General features: G+C 40.1%; 1 protein-coding gene across 5 annotated transcripts in view; it reads left to right on the top strand.

Moving 5' to 3' along the window:
* Nucleotides 1-18,303, top strand: part of EPC1 (enhancer of polycomb homolog 1) — a 69,543-nt gene that overhangs the window by 39,404 nt on the left and 11,836 nt on the right. For all 5 annotated transcript variants that reach the window (XM_063125467.1, XM_063125473.1, XM_063125460.1 and 2 more), the window contains 6 exons: nucleotides 161-309; nucleotides 5,302-5,461; nucleotides 6,170-6,346; nucleotides 6,436-6,525; nucleotides 6,615-6,763; nucleotides 12,369-12,721. In XM_063125467.1, the coding sequence (XP_062981537.1) occupies nucleotides 161-309; nucleotides 5,302-5,461; nucleotides 6,170-6,346; nucleotides 6,436-6,525; nucleotides 6,615-6,763; nucleotides 12,369-12,721 (1,078 nt within the window). The remainder of the gene's footprint in view (nucleotides 1-160; nucleotides 310-5,301; nucleotides 5,462-6,169; nucleotides 6,347-6,435; nucleotides 6,526-6,614; nucleotides 6,764-12,368; nucleotides 12,722-18,303) is intronic.

Here is an 18,303-nt window from a genome sequence, read left to right as displayed (position 1 = left end):
TATCTTGCATAAAATCTTTGCACATGTAGGTTATTTAGACTTTGCCACTGCAAAAGAAATAAGGGTCATGAACAGTGTTCAGATCCACTAGATTTAATTAAGAATTGTATATGAATGGAAATGTTTGGTTTGTATGTTTATGTTTGTATTCATTTTGCAGAATCGAAAGAATGATGAAGCTTCTTATGAAAAGATGCTTAAACTGCGGCGGGATTTGAGTCGTGCAGTAACAATTCTAGAGATGATAAAGAGAAGAGAAAAAAGCAAGAGGGAGTTACTGCATTTAACACTGGAAATTATGGAAAAGAGGTAAAGAATACTAGAATTTTGGAGGACTCTTGGTTTTTTAAATTATTATTAATGTTGCTGTTAATTCAAAGTGTAGAAATAACATCCTTCATATGTGCACTGATATATATAGAAGGGTACCTTTGCATCTAACTAATATAGTGAGGTTGCTAATGCTATATCATAGTAGCCAGCTTACTCAATATGGAATGCCACTTCAAGTGCAGAGGGTTTTTTTTTAACATATTCCATATTAATAGTAATCTTTACAGTGGTGAATATACATCATTTCCAGTTAGGGATAGGGCTGCTTTGCAGAGATTCGGAGGTGCAGAGGCTAAGCAGGATTTCCTCCAAAGAGCCTGAGGCTGGACTGTCCCAAAGCTTCATATATGATTCAGTGCTTCAGAAGGCTGAAAAGTCAAAACAGCCCAAATGTCACTTTGCTTTTGCTTTTCCATATCTAGAAAATGCCAAGGAGAGACCAGGTTGCTGGGGGGGGGGGGGGGCGGGGGGGAGAGGAATTGAGTGACTGATAGGTCTACCTAATAATCACTGGGAATCATTTACCAATCACTGTGCTTGTGGGAGGGACTTGGGAGTTAAAAAAAATCCTTGGCTGAAGGCTGCTCTCTTGTCAAAACAATGACAACCATTGCTATTTCTGTCTCAGCTGAGAGCGGTAATATATTGAAGAGCATGTTCCTGGCGAATCAGATATTTATTTATTTATTTATTTATTTATTTATTACATTTCTATACCGCCCAATAGCCGGAGCTCTACTTCCAGTTCATATCCCTGCCTCGATAACTCTTGTAGTTTAACTGCAATCCCATTGTTCTGATTTTATCTGTACGCTGCCCTGAGATCCCAGTGATAATAGGGCGAGATACAAATGTTTTAATAAAATAAATAATTGGACTTAAATTGCTGCTAGTAAATGCCAGCTTGGCCATTATGCCAGGTGATAACAATGTGACCTAATTGAGGATAAACATGCCAACCTGACATATATAACTGGAACGTGTTTGGGGGAAGGAGGAGCTGTCAGCCCGCCCCGCCCCCAAATGTCCACCAAGTTATTGAACACACCACCAAGCTGTCTTCCTGGTCTATAAAGATTACCTCTCTGGTCAGATCCCCTATCTAATAGTCAACCAGTTTTGAATGTCTGTACCTCGTATTGGGCCTCGAGACAGGACACGAATTCTGTTGGTGACTCCCTGAATGGAGACTGATGGAGGTGGCAATGGAGACTCCCAAGACTTGTAGATTCCATCATACATGCTAAATCTTCCTTGTCTGAGTTGGCTCTGGATTTCATGTCGACCCTGACAGCCATGGAGCTGGACCAGCCTGACATCCTCTGGATGGTTTGGACTATAATTCCGATCAGTCCCAGACAATATGGCCAGTTGTTAGTGGAGATGGGAGTTATGGTCCAAAACATCTGGAGAGTACCAGGATGAGAAAGGATGATGTAGCCTAACAGATACATTAGACTTGGTTTTCTGTACTGACTTAGGGGACAATGCTCTGTGGATGGGGGAGTTTGAAATACCTGTGTCTTGGACAAATCACTATCTGATCAAGTTTGACTTATTGGGTGTTCTTAGCCCTTGTAGGTGTGGTGGACAATTTTAATTGTCCCCCCCCCAAAAAAAAATAAAGTTGATGGATCTGAATGGTTTACTGAGGGCTCTTTGGGAGTTTCCTGTAGTTTTAGATGGGTGTTCTGCCAAGGCCTGTTCTCTGCTTGGAAAGGGGTGAAGCCACCTAAGGGATTACTCTGTTGCAGTGACGATGGCAAAGAAATCTTTTCTATTGCCATTGTGTTTACACAATGTCAGCTGGTGGAGCATTTTTGAGTGGTGAAAACCCTACTCTGTAGAATCTGAAGGTCAGATGGAACCCTCAAAGGTTCAGTGTAACTAGTAATTTGCATTACGTTTTGCTGACAAAATCACTTGTGTTTGTTCTGATTTAGAAGCCTTTGCTTTGACAGTTGGAGCCAGTGTTCAGTCTTGTCATGTTCTTTTGGATAGGTTTCAGCTTGTGCAGCCTGATGATGTGGGGAAATGATTTGGTGCTTTGGGACCCACCATCTGCTCTTCAGATCTATGATCTTCCTGGATATTAAAATCTGCCAGGACTGGACTTACTATCTGGACCTCAGAAGTAGTTAATACTTTTGTGAAGGAGGATGTGATTCCCACTCCACTTTAGGAGACAGTGATTAAACCCTTCTTTAAAAATGAACACAATTTCAGATCCTTTGATTCTAGATAATTATCATCCAGAATCTAATATACCACCCTTGAGTAAGATACTGTAAAAGTTGGTAGCTTCTCAACTCCAGGTAGTCTTGGAGGATACCAGTTACTTGGATCCATTCCAATCTGGGTTCCAGCCTGGTTTTGGGACAGAAATAACCTTGTTTATTAGATGACTTACACTGCGGGATGGACAGGAGGTTTGTAACCCCGTTAGTTCCCTTGACTCTCAGTGTTGCCTTTGATACCATCAACCATGGTATTCTTCTGGGATGCCTAGGTGAGATAGGACGGTGGGACATGCCCAGAAGGTGGTGCTGGAAGATCTGTACTAGCCTCATTGACCTTTGAGGTGTTTCTTATCTGCATGAAGCCATTGAGAGATATCATCCAGAGGTTTGGGTTAAAGAGTCCTCCTTCTTATAGTCCCAGGGAGGCTGTGGAAACCTTGAACAGGTGTCTGGAGGCACTTTTGAGTTGGATGAAGGCAAATAAACTGAGGTTTAATACAGATGACAGACGTACAGCGGTGGGGAAGCTTGATATGGGTAGAAGCATGAGACAGATGCTGGATGGGGTTGTATTACTGAAGGACCAAGTGTGCAGCTTGGGGGTTCTCTTGGATTCAGGAATATCTGTGGAAAGACAGTTGGTATTTGCTTTCAGGGGTTCCTTTTTTTGGCTTTGGCTGATTTATCAGCTGTGTCTATCTAGAGAAAGCAGACGATGCTAGGTCATCCATGCCCTGGTTGCATCTAGATTAGACTACAGTAACATGTTCTATGTAGGACTGCCTTAAACATGGTTTGGAAGCTTCCGCTGGTGCAGAATACAGCTGCTGTTTTTGTTTTTTTGTGGGGGCGAGGCAGTCAGAGCATATAACATGGATTGTGTACAAGCTGCATTGGTTGCCAGTGCATTTCCAGGCCCAATTTAAAGTGCTGATGATAACCTGATCCCAAGCCATTTAGGGGTTTAAAGGTAATTTGAAAGATTGCTTGCAGCTATATGAACCTGCCTGGGCCCTACGTTCAGCCATGAAAGCCCTGTTCACTTGCCCGCCAGTAAGATCTGTTAAGTTGGAGGGCACAAAAGATAGGATGTTTTCGTTTTATGTCTAGTTTATTTTGTAAATTTGAAACTTTACTGCTGTTTAAATATTTTAGGCTGCTGTTTAACTAATTGTATTTTATATGGTATTATTTTAAAATGTGGCTTTGTGAACTGTCTGAGGCTTTGCTTCCAAAGGTAGTATTCTTAAAATAAAAAATATGTTAAATATGTTGGTCACAATCTCAAGTGAGTACAATGCTCAAAGACAATGGCATTTCTTTTTTCATCCAGTCAAAATTATGAGATTTCCTCATAACAAGCTCTTATAACAATAAACTTCGTAGCATTAGGAGTTTGGGTTTAGCATTCGTGACATACAGCCACAGTGAGACATCTGCAGGGATGGGTAAAGAAAACATAGTCCCATCACGTGCATTCTGTTTGATATAATTGACAAGTGTATAACTGGGTGGAAAATGTAAAAAAAAAAAAAGCTATTCAGAGTTTGGCTGTTACTGAAAATGCCAGGTTTAACCCACCCCCACCCCCACCCCCGGCATCTCTAGGTAGAGCTAGGAAAGATTCCTGTCTGGGATTCTTGAGAGCTGCTGCCGGTTAGAACAGATAGTACTAGGCTAGATGGACAAAGAGTCTCACCTAGTATAAGGTAGCTTACTATAAAGCATGCCTTTTTGCAAGTCTGAAGTATCTAGAGTTACATGCAGATTGAAGGGAAACACTTCTTTAAAATGTGTTTATGGAAGGGAGGCTGAAAGGATGGCAGGATTGTGGGAAAGAATGGACTAGGACAGGTATGTTTCAGTAACTGTCTTACATAATGACCTGGATCACACAACCCAAGAGCCCACCATGGCTTAATTTACCCATAGTGGCAGTTGTGTTGTGCTGAGTGTCAAAGGGTGCCCAGCTTGCTCTGACTTGTCATGTTGTGGAAACCCAGGCAGCAGGAAAGGTTTGAGGGTTAGACAACCCTCAAATAGCCCTAAAACAAGCTATGGTTATTCAACCCTCAAACAATCCTTGCCGCTTGAGTTCACATGACACAGCAAGCCAGTTGCTTGCAGATATTATTTGTTTATTTATTTTTTTATTACATTTATATACCACCCCATAGCCAAAGCTGTCTGGGCGATTTACAAAAAATGTCAATCAAAGGGCACCTGCAGGCCCCCAGCACAACACAATAGCCCTCGTGGATAAATTAAGCCACAGTAGGCTGTCATGTTAGGGGAATCAGGACAATGTTAATTGCAAACCTTAATAAAATAAAATAAAAATTGAGGCTTTCTGTAATGGATTATTTCCTTTGTTAAAAGGAATTCAGTTTGTTGCATGATATGTGATTAAGAAATCTGTGGCAACAATTGTGACAACCAGTAATATAATCTACTTTACTTGAACTAATAATATTTTAAGATCCAACTTTTTAAGATGCTGATTGAAAGCCATCACTACCCTGCAATCTTGCCTTCAGAACTTTGGTTTGAGTTCATAGTGTTTTGTATTGTTCTATAGGGATATTTCTGTTTGAGTAAAATGTTAATACTATAATTAGGTTTGCAATCACTGTATAATAAAATGTTGCACAGACATTAGGCATAAATATTAAGGTAATAGATATTTTAAAATTGTGATATTATCAAACTTTTCCTCTTTAATTTTCAGATATAATTTAGGCGATTATAATGGAGAGATCATGTCTGAGGTAATGGCACAGCGGCAGCCCATGAAGCCTACCTATGCTATCCCCGTTATTCCTGTTCCTAATAGCACTCAGTTTAAACACCAAGAAAGTATGGAACTGAAGGAATTTAAAGCCAACAAGGTGACTACATCTTTTAAATATGTGTGTAGTGTGTAATTGGTTGCTGATTTAAAAAAAAAAGCCCTTTGGGGATTACCTGCTATAAATGTACCTGGTAACATGTGAATTCCTTAGTAATTTTAGTCTAGGGAATTTAAAGATAATGGTTTCTACAGTGGGTATTCCCTTCTGCCATTCTCTGTGGTTGGTAATTTGCAAGTCCATCAGGGTTGGTGGATCTCCCCTTCGTCTCTAATAGTATTGCAACATAATGGTGCATCAAGGCAACCAAAACCACTTACAAGTAAAACTGTAGCATAGATGTAGAAAACAGTAATTTGGAAAATATGAACACTTTATTCAACATTACATTATATTGCTACATTCCTATTTAATGTAATGTACAACTTTAAAGACATCGCTTCCTCCCCCGAAAAAGTGTGCACAGAGGCACAGGAAATAGATTCAAGCTAACATTGACTTCCCAAGCAATTTTTCATGCATTACTTTTTGGCTAGTATCGAAGTTCATGTTAGCACTTCTCAGTTGATATTTCAAAATTTGTCCATAATTTTAAGAGTCTAAACCTAGAATTCTACTCAACAATTGGAGTATAGAAGTGTAGAGTAAACTTAATATTGTTCATTCCATTTGCATTGTGGTTCTGTTGAGCAGACACTTTTTAATGGCTAAGTAGTAAAACTATTGACCTACTTTTTCTTTTTGCAGCAAGAGAAGGCTGATGCTATACGACCCAAAAGAAAATATGAGAAGAAACCCAAAGTTGTACCTTCATCGGCTACTGCTGCTACTCAACAGACAACTCCTGCTGCACTACCAGTCTTTAATGCTAAAGATATGAATCAATATGACTTCCCCAGCTCCGATGAAGAACCTCTTTCCCAAGTAAGACTTCCATATTTCAGTTGGTTTGGGGGGAGGAAAGAGAATTATGTCCTTATTCTTACCTGCTCTCTCCTCCTGAATGTTTAAAGGTCTTGTCTGGTTCTTCTGAAGCTGAGGAAGAAAATGATCCTGATGGTCCATTTGCTTTCCGTAGGAAAGCAGGCTGTCAGTATTATGCTGTAAGTCTTGATATTCTACCAAAAAAATTGTATGTTGATATTAATATTAGTATCATTTTTTAAATTCTTCTCAAATATTTCTTTTCAAGCCTCATTTAGACCAAACTGGTGACTGGCCGTGGAGTAGTCCTAAAGGGGGAACATTAGGAGATGAGCGTTATAGATACTGCTTAACGACCCTTACTGTACCACAGAGGTGCATTGGGTTTTCACGTAGACGGGTTGGACGTGGTGGAAGGTAAGTTTATTGTCTTACAATTAACCAGTTTAAAGTTAATATAAAAACAAAGTTTGTACATGACTTAATTTAAAAACAGTTCAGCAAAGTTCTTGTAATTTCATTATGCTTAGTTTGTCAAAAAAAATACCTTACTAGCCCTCAATTTTTTAGGATGTACCTATAACTTGGTTAAGATTATCTTCTTGAATCTGTCGCAGGAGCATGCTGCAGTGTTGCACATGCACCTCTCTCTCCTCATGAATCCCTTTCTTCCTCTATTTTTGGAATCCTTTAACCCAGGAGTGAAGAACTTTTTTCAGCCCTCAGGCTGCATTCCATTTCAAAGACATTCTCAGGGGCTAAATTCTAGTGGTGGGTGAGGCCATAGACATGTCTACTCAGAAGTAAGCAGGGCTGAATCACTCAGCAGCACTTTCAGATAGCATTCCAAACACCAGGTCTCTGCATTTCTGCTCAGAAGAAAATATGAGCATCATGTCTATTCACAATTAAGCTTGGAAAACCTTTGCATGTCTACATGGAAGTAAGCAGGACAGGGCTCAGAAGGAAGCACAGAAATGAATCAGCAGCTTTGTTCCCTGGCCCTCCTTTCCCACAAGAAAAACTCCTATGTTAGAAAACTTGGTGCCAGTCTTACCTCATGTGGGAGGGCATTCCAAAGTAGAGTATCATCATGGAGAAGGCCTCATCTAATGTCAGCACCTAATGGATTGGGACAGCAGGATGTGTCTCCCTCCTAATTAAAAGAGCCTGTGCAAGCTGGTACATAAAGAGATGATCCATGAAAGACATAGGTTCCAAGTCAATTAGGGATTTGTAGGTTAATACCAGCCTAGAAACAGCTAGGCAGCTAATAATGCAGCCCTTTCAGGATCGATGTTATATGCTCCCTAGCAGGATCCTGGCAGCCACATTTTGCACCCATTATAACATCTGGATTGTTGTCAAGAGCAGCCCCACATGAAGTGCATTACAATAATCCAAAAGAGAGGTTACCAGAGCATGGCTTGCTGTGGCTAAGCTATCCATGTCCAACAATGGCCATAGCTGGTGCAACAGCCAAAGCTGGGCAAAGATACTACCCTATTTCTTCGATTCTAAGACACACTTTTTTCCCATATAAACATCTCTAAAAATGGGGTGCGTCTTAGAATCGCAGGTGTGTCTTAGGGTTTTTTTTTCTGTTGGTGGTACTGAAATTAGTGTGCGTCTTACAATCGAAGAAATACGGTATGTTCTGCTGAGGCCGTCTGGGTCTCCAGAGACAAAATTGGATCAAGGAGTACCCAGTCATCACACCAGTTCTTTCAGGGGGAGTGCAACCCAATTCAGAAGAGGCTATTTACCCAGTTCCTAGACGTAGGAACTGCCCATCCACAAGACAGAATTGTCAGAATTCAGTGTAAGTTTATTGGCCCTAATCCAGCTTATTATTGCCTGCTGACAACAATCCAGATGTGACCTAATTATTTTGATCTGGATTCTAACAGTACTTTCTCAATGTTGCCTGTCTCTTTTTTCCTAAGGAAACTTACTTTAATTGAAAAGTCTGCAGTAGCATTTGAGTAGTTAAACCACTTCTAGTTTTTTACGCTGTCCTTAGTTGTCAACTCCATTTATTAGTGACCAACAATCTAGACTTCTCTTTCTCTCTGCCCCACCCAGTCCTATGGTGCTTGTGGAAGAAGAGGGTGGTCAGCTTCTCTTCTCATGCTGTTATTCCCTACTTCTTAGTGGTCTCTGTGACTCACACATATGGGTTATGTGCCTGCACAGAACTGTCATTTGGAACATTTTAGAGCTTAACAGAGTTTTAGACGGGGGGTCCATGGTTCCCACCTGCTGCTCAGTTCTTTTTTGTCACCCACAGTGAATAGCAGTGTTGGAATGTTCTCTGTGTCTCTCAACCTTGCAAGATGGGAATCAGTTCCCAATCCTCCTCCAGCTAGTTGAATCTCCCTCACCCATATTAGTAATACCAGGGGCCAGAAAAGTCCCTGTCAGATGCAGTCTTGACCAGAACTTCAGGACCAGTCTCCTATAACTCCTTTCAACCAAGATTACCTTTCTAGAATAAACACTGCCAATCCATTTGGGGCAAATTCAACTAGTCCAACTAGTTCGCATTTCATCTTTGGCTTGCATGGGGGGGGCTGACCATCGGTTCCTCTCTTCTCCAGCTGACTTGGACCTTTTCTGCCTGTGTGGGAATCTTACCAGAACCAATACCCAAATACTTTCAATCATCACTTGGGGCCACTCCGTTGAGTTTGAAAAAATTCCCCTTGCAGGGATTTTTCGCACCACCCAGCCAACAGAAAAGAAATCACCATGAAAGATTAGCCTCTGCTCAAAAGCTTAGTTGTTTTCCTCACAATATTTCACTCTTCCCCCAAAAGATGGGGGTATTTGGCCTGTACTCAACCTCTGAGATGGCAATCACTGTATCTAACATGGAAATTCCTAATGACTACACTCTCTTCTATTCTTCCTTTACTGCACTGCAGAGACTGGCTGTCCACAATGCTAAGTCTCATATTACAGTCCATCCTACCTCACACCTTTTCCTCCTGTTTGCTCTTGGCAACAGATTCTTCCAGTTCAAGATCCTCCCATTTGGTCTAGCCACAGCGCCGAGACTCCTTATGCAATGCATGGCAGTAGTAGCACCACACCAGCGACTACAGAGAATAGTTGTTTTTCCTTACATAGATGACTGACTCTTCATCACTTCCGGTTCCATCATCTCTGAACCAGTGTTGTGACAGCCTTAGACCTTCTCACATCCCTAGGCCTACAGGTAAATGAAGAGAAGTTCTGCGTTATCTCTTCTCAAACATGATAGTTTGTAGGGATAAGGTGCTTCCAGACTCCATTTCAACCCATAGTTACCTACCTGCCAACAGAGTGGATACACTGAGATTCTTGGCCCACAACATGGGATCCTACCCTTGGTCCAAAGTGATCAGCACCCAGCACCTCCACAGTGTCATGGCTGTAACCACAGCTGTAAACTCTATGCCTAACCTTTGCATGGTGCCACTGTGGTCCTGGTTCCACCAGAACTTCATCCTAGAGAAGGATACCCCATCGCATCTCCTAATTGTCCCTTGACAGATCTGATGCTCCCTGAACTGGTGGACTATCTCAGCAAATCTATTGGTGGGACTGTTTTCACCTTCTGCCATGGTAACATCTTTTTTAGTTTGTGCTCACTCAAGGTACATGACTGATGGCCCTATCAAGAACAAACTATGCATATCAACCAACTCGAATTGTTAGTGGTCTCAGTGGCCTTCGGAGCATTCAAGTTGACCATTGTTGGATGCTCAGTCCATATTGCCACAGACAACACCACTGTTGTTTTTTACGTCAACAAGCAAGAGGAAACAAAGTCTCTCTTCCTTTTGCTTCTCTCACTAAATTTCGGAGACTGGTACGTAGCTTTCACATTGTTCCTGTATACATCCACCTTGCAGGCATGTTGAATACAATCATGGAATCACTCAGTTGGTCCAGGATGACCCCTCCCAAATAGGAGCTGTCTCTGACCACCACATCACACCTGTTGAAATTGTAGGGCACGCCTACTGTAGACCTTTTTCTACAAGCTGAAACTAAAAATGCAGGGCCTTCTGCATAGGGCAGGTTACCCCTCATTTGGGGGACGGACACACACCCTAAACTATGCTTTCCTCCCCCTTTCCTCTCATCATACATGTTGTGAACAAGATAGATGACAATGCCACCTGTATCCTAATAAGCCCATGATGGCCATGGCAAAGTAGTTCACAACATTGTTTCTTCTGTCTGACTGTGCCTTTCTTCGTCTCCCTTGTACAGGGGAAAAGTCAGACACCTCAGTCTTGAAACCCTGGGCAACTTACCAATCCTCCAAAGCGGTATTGTAGGAAATGGCTGCCTCCCATAAACCCTCCACTCGGGCTTTGTATGCTGCTAAATGGGAGGTATTTTCAACCTTCCTCGCAGCTAATGGGACAGTCCTGAGTTCTGTCACCTTTCTTGAATACTTGAGTTTCTTCGTCGTCTTAAAAGTGTAAGGGTCTTACACTCTCATCACTCAAGAGTATACTTGGCAGCTATTTCAGCATGGAGGCTATCAGTGGTACTGGCACGTTTAATAGTGAAACCCTTTGAGCTAATGTTTACAGCTGACCTAAGACCTTTTACTATGAAGGTGGCCTTTCTCACCACCTTTACTTCAGTACGCAGAGAAGGTGAGCTCTGTGATTTTCGCCACAATAAGTCATATTTAACATTCCATAGAGATAAGGTGGCTTTGTGTCCAGACTGTTCCTTTCACCCAAAGGTGGTGTCACAGGTTCATTTGGTTCTGGATATTGTCCTACCAATGTTTCTTCCTCACTCTACCTCCTTGTTGGAGTTCAAGCTCCACTTACTAGACATCTGCAGGGCTCTCTCATTCTATCTACAATGCACAGCCTCATTCTGAACTTCCCCTCGTTTGTGTGCCACTTGGGCACAAGGAAGGGATACTCTGTATCCCTATAATATTTTGCTAAGTGGTTTGTGTCAACTATATTCCTCAGGTATACAGTCGCTCAGTTATGGTCATCCACTTTTCTCCGGGGCAATCTGCTTCCCCAGCTGTGCAGTGCTGGAACTTGAGCTTGGCCCTCAACTTTCATTAAGCACTATCACTTAAATATCAGAGCACGTATGGATGCAGCCTTTGGCAGGGTGGTCCTCTCTACAGTCCTTACTAGACATCTCTATATGTGTGAGCCACACAGACAGGCGGGTTGTTTACTTGTAACTATGGTTCTTCAAGTGGTCATATGTGAACTCACCCAGCCCTCTTTCCTGTGTCGATATATTCTTCCACTGCAGTGGACACGGAACTGAGTGGCAGGCGGGAGCCATGCATGGAGCGGTTGGGGCTTCCTCCTAGAACTCTGCTCAGCTCTAGAATGTTTTAAATGACTGTTCTGTGTAGGTACATAACCCATATTTGTGAGTTCACAGACGACCACTTGAAGAAACACAGATACAGGTAAGTAGCTTGTCCTTCCCAATTCTGGTTTGAATGGTTGAATCGTGGTTTGTTTCAGACCCATGACAAGAAATTAAGAAAGCACCATATGTTAGGGGTGAGGGAATACTTGAACCTAAGGCTCCTCAAACATCTTTAAAAGACAGTATTTTGCTGTGATCCTTTGGGGAATACCTTTGATATCACTAATCTATAGATCTTCCAGTATTTTGATGTGCAGTGATTTTTGTAGATTTTCGCGTGCTTCTGTAGAAAGCTTAACAAAAAGATGACCCCAAAAACAATTTAAAAGACTTTATTTGAATTGAAAGTGGAACATATATGTATGTTATGCTGCCATGAGGGATTAAATGATGTAAAGCTGACTTGCACTTTTATGTCTTAACAGCATTGTTTGTTTACCATATGTCAATGTACTGGTTTGGGAAGGTTTTTGTCACAGAATTCTCAATCATTTTCAGATATTTCTTCTTAACGTGGCTATGTATTATAAGTTTTGCTTGGAGTGGGAATAGAAATGTCACATTGGCTTGTTATACTATAAAAAGTCCATCTTCCCATTTTTAGGGTGCTACTGGACCGAGCGTATTCGGAGAACAACAGTGCATTTTGCCAGCTGGATTCAGAAATGCTTTCCTCACAACTACACTCTTCAATCAATCAATTTGCCAATACCTCAGAAACAAATACCTCGGACAGATCTTTCTCTAAAGACCTCAGTCAGATACTAGTCAATATCAAATCATGTAGATGGCGGCATTTTAGGCCTCGGACACCATCCCTACATGACAGTGACAATGACGAACTTTCCTATAGGAAATTACACAGAAGTGTAAATCGAACAGGCACAGCACAACCTGGGACCCAGACATGCAGTACCTCTATACAAAGTAAAAGTAGCAGTGGTTCAGCACACTTTGGTATGTTGATTTTGACAAACTTAATTCTAAAAATAATTTTGGCAACAATAATTCAACTTCTTCTCAGCTATTTGATATTATATGTTGGAAGGTTAAATCTAAATTTTAATATAGTGGGTTTGATCAAAACTTGATCATACTTGGAATAGTCCCATCAAAATCAATGGGACAAGTTAATCATGATGAAAGTCTGATTTCAGTAGGTCTACTCTAAGTCTTGCTAAATCTGGATCTAACTATGTCTAAAACACCTTTTTATCACCATAGTTTTATAAATCTACCTTCTTACAAGTATAATTAATTTTGTTACAACTCTTTGGTATCTTATATTTATTATATTATTATATTTATTAAATTAGACTATAATTGTTTTTCAATCGCGATCCTTAAGGTAGGGTGCAAAATTTAGAAGTTAAAAATATAAAATTACAAAACATGAGGACAGATTAAAACCAAAGAGCTTCTAGCATAGTACATAAAATGCCTAACAATGGAAAGACCTGCCTAACAAACAGCCTTTAACTCTTGGTTAAAAGGATCAAGATGTCAGATGTTTTGTACTGTGAAAGAAAGCTGATTTCTCATTGGAAAAACTTATTCAGCAGTTTTTCCACTAGTCTCAGTCAAACAGACAGGATTGAGGACTTGCTGGTTAAATGTGTACCCGTCAAACGTAATTCTTGACAGTTGGATGATTTATGGTATGTCAATAGTATACTTCCTCTTCTGTGAAACTAATAAGAGCCTGAATAGCCAGTGGCATCTTCAATTATGTTGAACTCTTCAGTAGCAGTGCATATTTGAATTGTCTTTAAAAAAACAAAACCCCTCTACCATTGTAGAATAAAAGAATATCAACAGTTTTGTCCCTAGCAGTTTTCTTAAGACATTTGAATAAGCCAGCGAATAAGCCCCATTGAACACAGTAGGACTTACTTTCAAGTAAACAGTTTTGGGGATTGAGCATATAGTCTTATCATGCCCTTGACTATACTTAAAACAACTGGCTTTGACTTTGAAAAAATGGAAGACAGTAAAATCAAAGTTCCAGTTCCATACATGACGTAGTTATTTAGACAAACCATAGTTTGTGGTTGTATCTGAACCTGGCAAATATATGCTTTGCGCTTGTTCTCCAAACCAAAACTGGAAACCTGCTCTAAACTTTGATTTTCAGAGATGCTTTGGAGGACAAGTGCAAGCCAGTTTACTGATTCAGATGTAGCAGCAAACTCTGGTTTGTCTGAATTAGATGTTCAGGAGAAAAACTGGAGGGTGCAACATCCAAACCAAGGATTTGTGTCATGCATAAAACGGTCCGGTGACTTCAGCACAGCATCGGTGAAACAGTCCACATGCAGAAGCTGGAAAGTTGCCATAACAGAGTACCTGCTTTGTCATGTGTGGAATAGACTACTTCTTTTTTTAAGAAAAATATGCACAAACCATTGGTTAATCAAATATGTAAATTAGATTTTGGCTTTAATAATAAAAATCTACATCTTGCTAATTTAGGAAACACAACAAATTATGATTGCTCCCGTAACCAGTTTAAAACTCCAATCTTATGTCCCCTAGAAATATTAATTTTATGTATCTGATTTATACTGTATTTTTGTACTAATGTTGTTCTCCGCCTCGATCCAGAGGGAGAGGTGGATAAGAAATAAATTATTATTATTATTATTAATCTGGGGGGACATAGGATTGTTCAATTTCCTGTCTCTGAGCTTGTAGACGGGGCTCCTCACTGGGAGCCAGGAAACGGCGCCCCTCCCCCTTGTAGCCAACACGGAGAGAACTGCACTGGTTACTTCTCCGCACTTGCAAAATGACGTGTGGAGATGGGGGAAAGGTGGTGTCCTCAGTGGGAAGGGAGGGAAAGACACTGGAGACGTGGAGCTAGAAGGTATCCCCAGCCTCCTTCTCTCCCCCTCCCCGAAGCCTCCAATAATAGACAGGCAAAATCCTTCAGCTAAAATGCTGAAGAAGCTAACCATCTAGCTAAAATGCAGAGCAGGAGGTGCAAGGCACCTGCTGTTCTACATTGGATTCATGAGTCCACAGGGCGCATCCCGTAGGATTGTGACCTAAAGCTTGAGGTGTTTGAGTGTACTTTGCAGGAAATTCAGTTGGCTCCCTACTGTCCAGTATTCTGTTTGCCTTGATTTGAAGAAGTGGAATTTGGAGTTCAAAGTAAACTGTTTTTCATAAACTATGCCATAAAGCACTTGGAAATAAAAGTTGTAGGCTAAATAGAAAGGTTTTAGTTAGGTAGGTATGCTTGAGTGTAGAGAGGAAAATTCAAATAGCAGTCAATTTGAAATAGAGATACACATTTAGAATATCAGCTTCGGCTGATACGCCAGCTGCGCCCCTTCCTAGAGTCGGAAGATCTAAAGATGGTAGTGCACGCGCTGGTAACTTCGAGGCTCGACTTCTGCAATGCACTCTACATAGGGCTACCTTTGTGCCTAGTCCGGAAACATCAATTAGTCCAAAATATGGCAGCCAGGTTGGTCACTGGTACACCTGGGGGTGACCACATTACACCAGTTAAAATCTCTTCACTGGCTGCCTATTAGTGTCCGAGTGAAGTATAAAGTGTTGGTTATTACCTTTAAAGCCCTACATGGTTTGGGTCCAGGCTACCTGTGGGATAGCCTTCTCCTGTACAATCCTCCCCACACACTCAGGTCCTCTGGGAAGACCTGAAAAACTAGGCTGACGGGTATTACCCAGAGGACCTTCTCTTCTGCTGCTCCTAGACTGTGGAATGGCCTGCTGGAGGAGATTCGTCAACTTGACAGTCTTTTATTATTTATTTATTATCTATTATTTTATTACATTTATATACCGCCCCACAGCCAAAGCTCTCTGGGCAGTTTACAACAGTTAAAAATGGTAAGCTGATCTATTCCGGCAGGTCTATCCAATGAAATTTTAGAATGTTTTCGGGAAGTTTTAAGGATGTTTTAATCATGTATGCTATGTTTTTAATAATTTTTTAATGTGTTTTATATTACTGTTGTTCCCCGCCTCGATCCAAGTGGAGAGGCGGGTAAGAAATAAATTTTGTTGTTAATATTATTATTATATTAATACTACCAAATCTGTTCCATAATACTGAAAATAGCTAGTAGCAAAATAGTGAATAAATTAAAAAACAAACAATATCTAGATCTGGGATTGGCAAAACTATGCCCTCCAGATGTTTTGGACTATAACTCCTAAAATCCCCAAGTGGCCATAGTTACGGGCTGTTGAGAGTTGTGCCTATCCCTGATCTAGATTCATATTCTTATTTCTAAAAGTTATGAATATTTATGCTCTAAAAATTATATTAGTTTAGTTTTCATAGCCATTAATTCCGTAATCAAACACGTCTAAACAAATTGAGGAAGCCTTTGAGAAATATTTGTATATATTAAATGTTAAGTCTTCTAGATTTGTATGTATTAAATGTTAAGATTTCTAGACTGATCTCCCTGAACTGGTCTCCCTGCAGTTTGGATCCTTAACCGAAAGCTTAACTAATAGTATAGTCAGTGACTAATGGTAAAAGGCCTGATTAGTGGCTAAACACCCTGGCTACTCTCTCTAGTTTCCTTTGATAATATTCTGAAAAGTTTATGATTGGGGGAATATTTGCTAATAAGCACAGCTTGTATTTTAGACTGCTGTGTAGAAACAACGAACACTACTGAAATTTGTTGAAATATTGTAGAAACCTGTAGAATATTGACAGAAGCATTAACTTGAATAGAATGCATATGTGCAAATTAAGTCAGTTGGGCCCCTGCCTTAACTTGTATAGATGCATTCTAGCCTTGATTCAGATCTATTTAGTCTAGCTGGTCTCCTATAGGTAGAAAAAAATGAAGCATGGTTGGGGGGAAATTCTTACCTAATTCAGTTACATAGGAGCCATTGTTTTCTTTGCTTTTGGTACACTAGTAGTAACTATGGCCTGGTTTGCACATAATGGCAGCAAATTGTGGGTTAATTAATTTATAGTTAGTAGTTAGTTTAACTGTGGGTTGTTTAACTCACAATTAACCTATAGTGTCTAGGTTTGGACATCACATAGCAACCTCCAATAGACTGATTAGAGGCTGAAAATTCAAAAAAGCTATGTAACATACCAGGCATGCGCCTTGGTGAATCGTGGGTTAATTAACTCACAATTTGCTGCTGTTACGTGTGAACAGGCCCTATTGTGTTGGAAATATGTTGACTACTGTGCTTCATAGTAAGATCAAACATAATTCATAATATTTTAATAAAAGAATTCTTTTGAAGCCAAAGGTAGATGCAACATAGATGAAAATCATGCTTCTTTAGACTGTTACCAATTAAAACTGAGAATCCATTAATTCATATAATAAAGTGAAGTTGTCTTATGATTTAGCTATAATCTTAAAGAGAAGGTGTTCCTTAATTAAACTTTATCTCCCCATTTTTTGAGACTTTTCACTTTTGTTCCTACTATTAGCTTCTCTCCTAGTGATCTTGTATTTGAGTAAGAAATATAGGCTGAACATATTATTTAAGTGCAAAAGAATTGAGCCATGAATAAAATGTAATAAGCAACACATCAGTATATTTTGCCTATTTTATATATACAGAAAGGAAGAAAAAATCTTTAGATTATTAGATCTCCTTTAACCTGAGATGTAGCTTCTTTAGCAAGTCTAGTCTTGGATTTAATTTTTCTAGATACAATGTAGTAGGTCATTTATTAATGCAGCATGTGAGAATAGAGCAGTCTGAAGAAAGAAACTTTTTTCAAGTAAGGTCTGAGAATGTAGTATAGGCATAGGAATTTGCAGAGAGATGGATTCCTTTTTAACTAAAATGTTCAGTGTGATTTATACAAAACGAAGAATATTTTTTTAAGATCTTTATTTTAAATTTGATTTTTATACTGGGTTTCCCAAGGAAATTGTAGTGTCAAACATTAAAGGCTTGCATCAAACTTTTCTTGAACTAGTTAATGTCACTTGGGAGCTTGATATTAATCCATTTATTTTAAATTATATAGACTGGGTTCAGATGACACAATAACCCACGATGGGTTACATAATCCAATAACCCACCGTGGGTTATTGTGTTGTGTGGCAGGATTTTTTTTAACACACTGTGGGTTATTTTGCTGAAATAACCTACGATGTGCAGAGTTAGTTATCGTGTCGTGTGGAGGGCACATGGGTTATTTTTGTTGACTACAGAGTCGTTAGGCAAGAGTGGTCAGCTGCTGCTCTACTCAAGCCAGCAGAATTCTATTTTTGGCAGCAAGAGATGATGGGATACAAATGGGAGGACTGAGAGGAAGAGGGAGGGAAATGAGTTAGTAAATGTACTGGATTATAACCAACTCCCGGTTGGTTATTTCTCTGATTGTGTGGGGTGCACCCACAAAATAACCAACTGTGAATTGACTGTTAACCCACTGTTTGACTATCATGACATCTGAACGCTGCCATAATGATGTTTTTGAGATATTAGCTGCGTTTGGATGCCGCGATAGTCAATGATGAGTTAATAAGCAACTCACAGTTGGTTACTCCCCACACAATCAG

Source organism: Elgaria multicarinata, chromosome 1, assembly GCF_023053635.1.
Source record: "Elgaria multicarinata webbii isolate HBS135686 ecotype San Diego chromosome 1, rElgMul1.1.pri, whole genome shotgun sequence".
NCBI lineage: Eukaryota > Metazoa > Chordata > Lepidosauria > Squamata > Anguidae > Elgaria > Elgaria multicarinata.
This window is presented reverse-complemented; position numbering and strand designations above follow the sequence as displayed.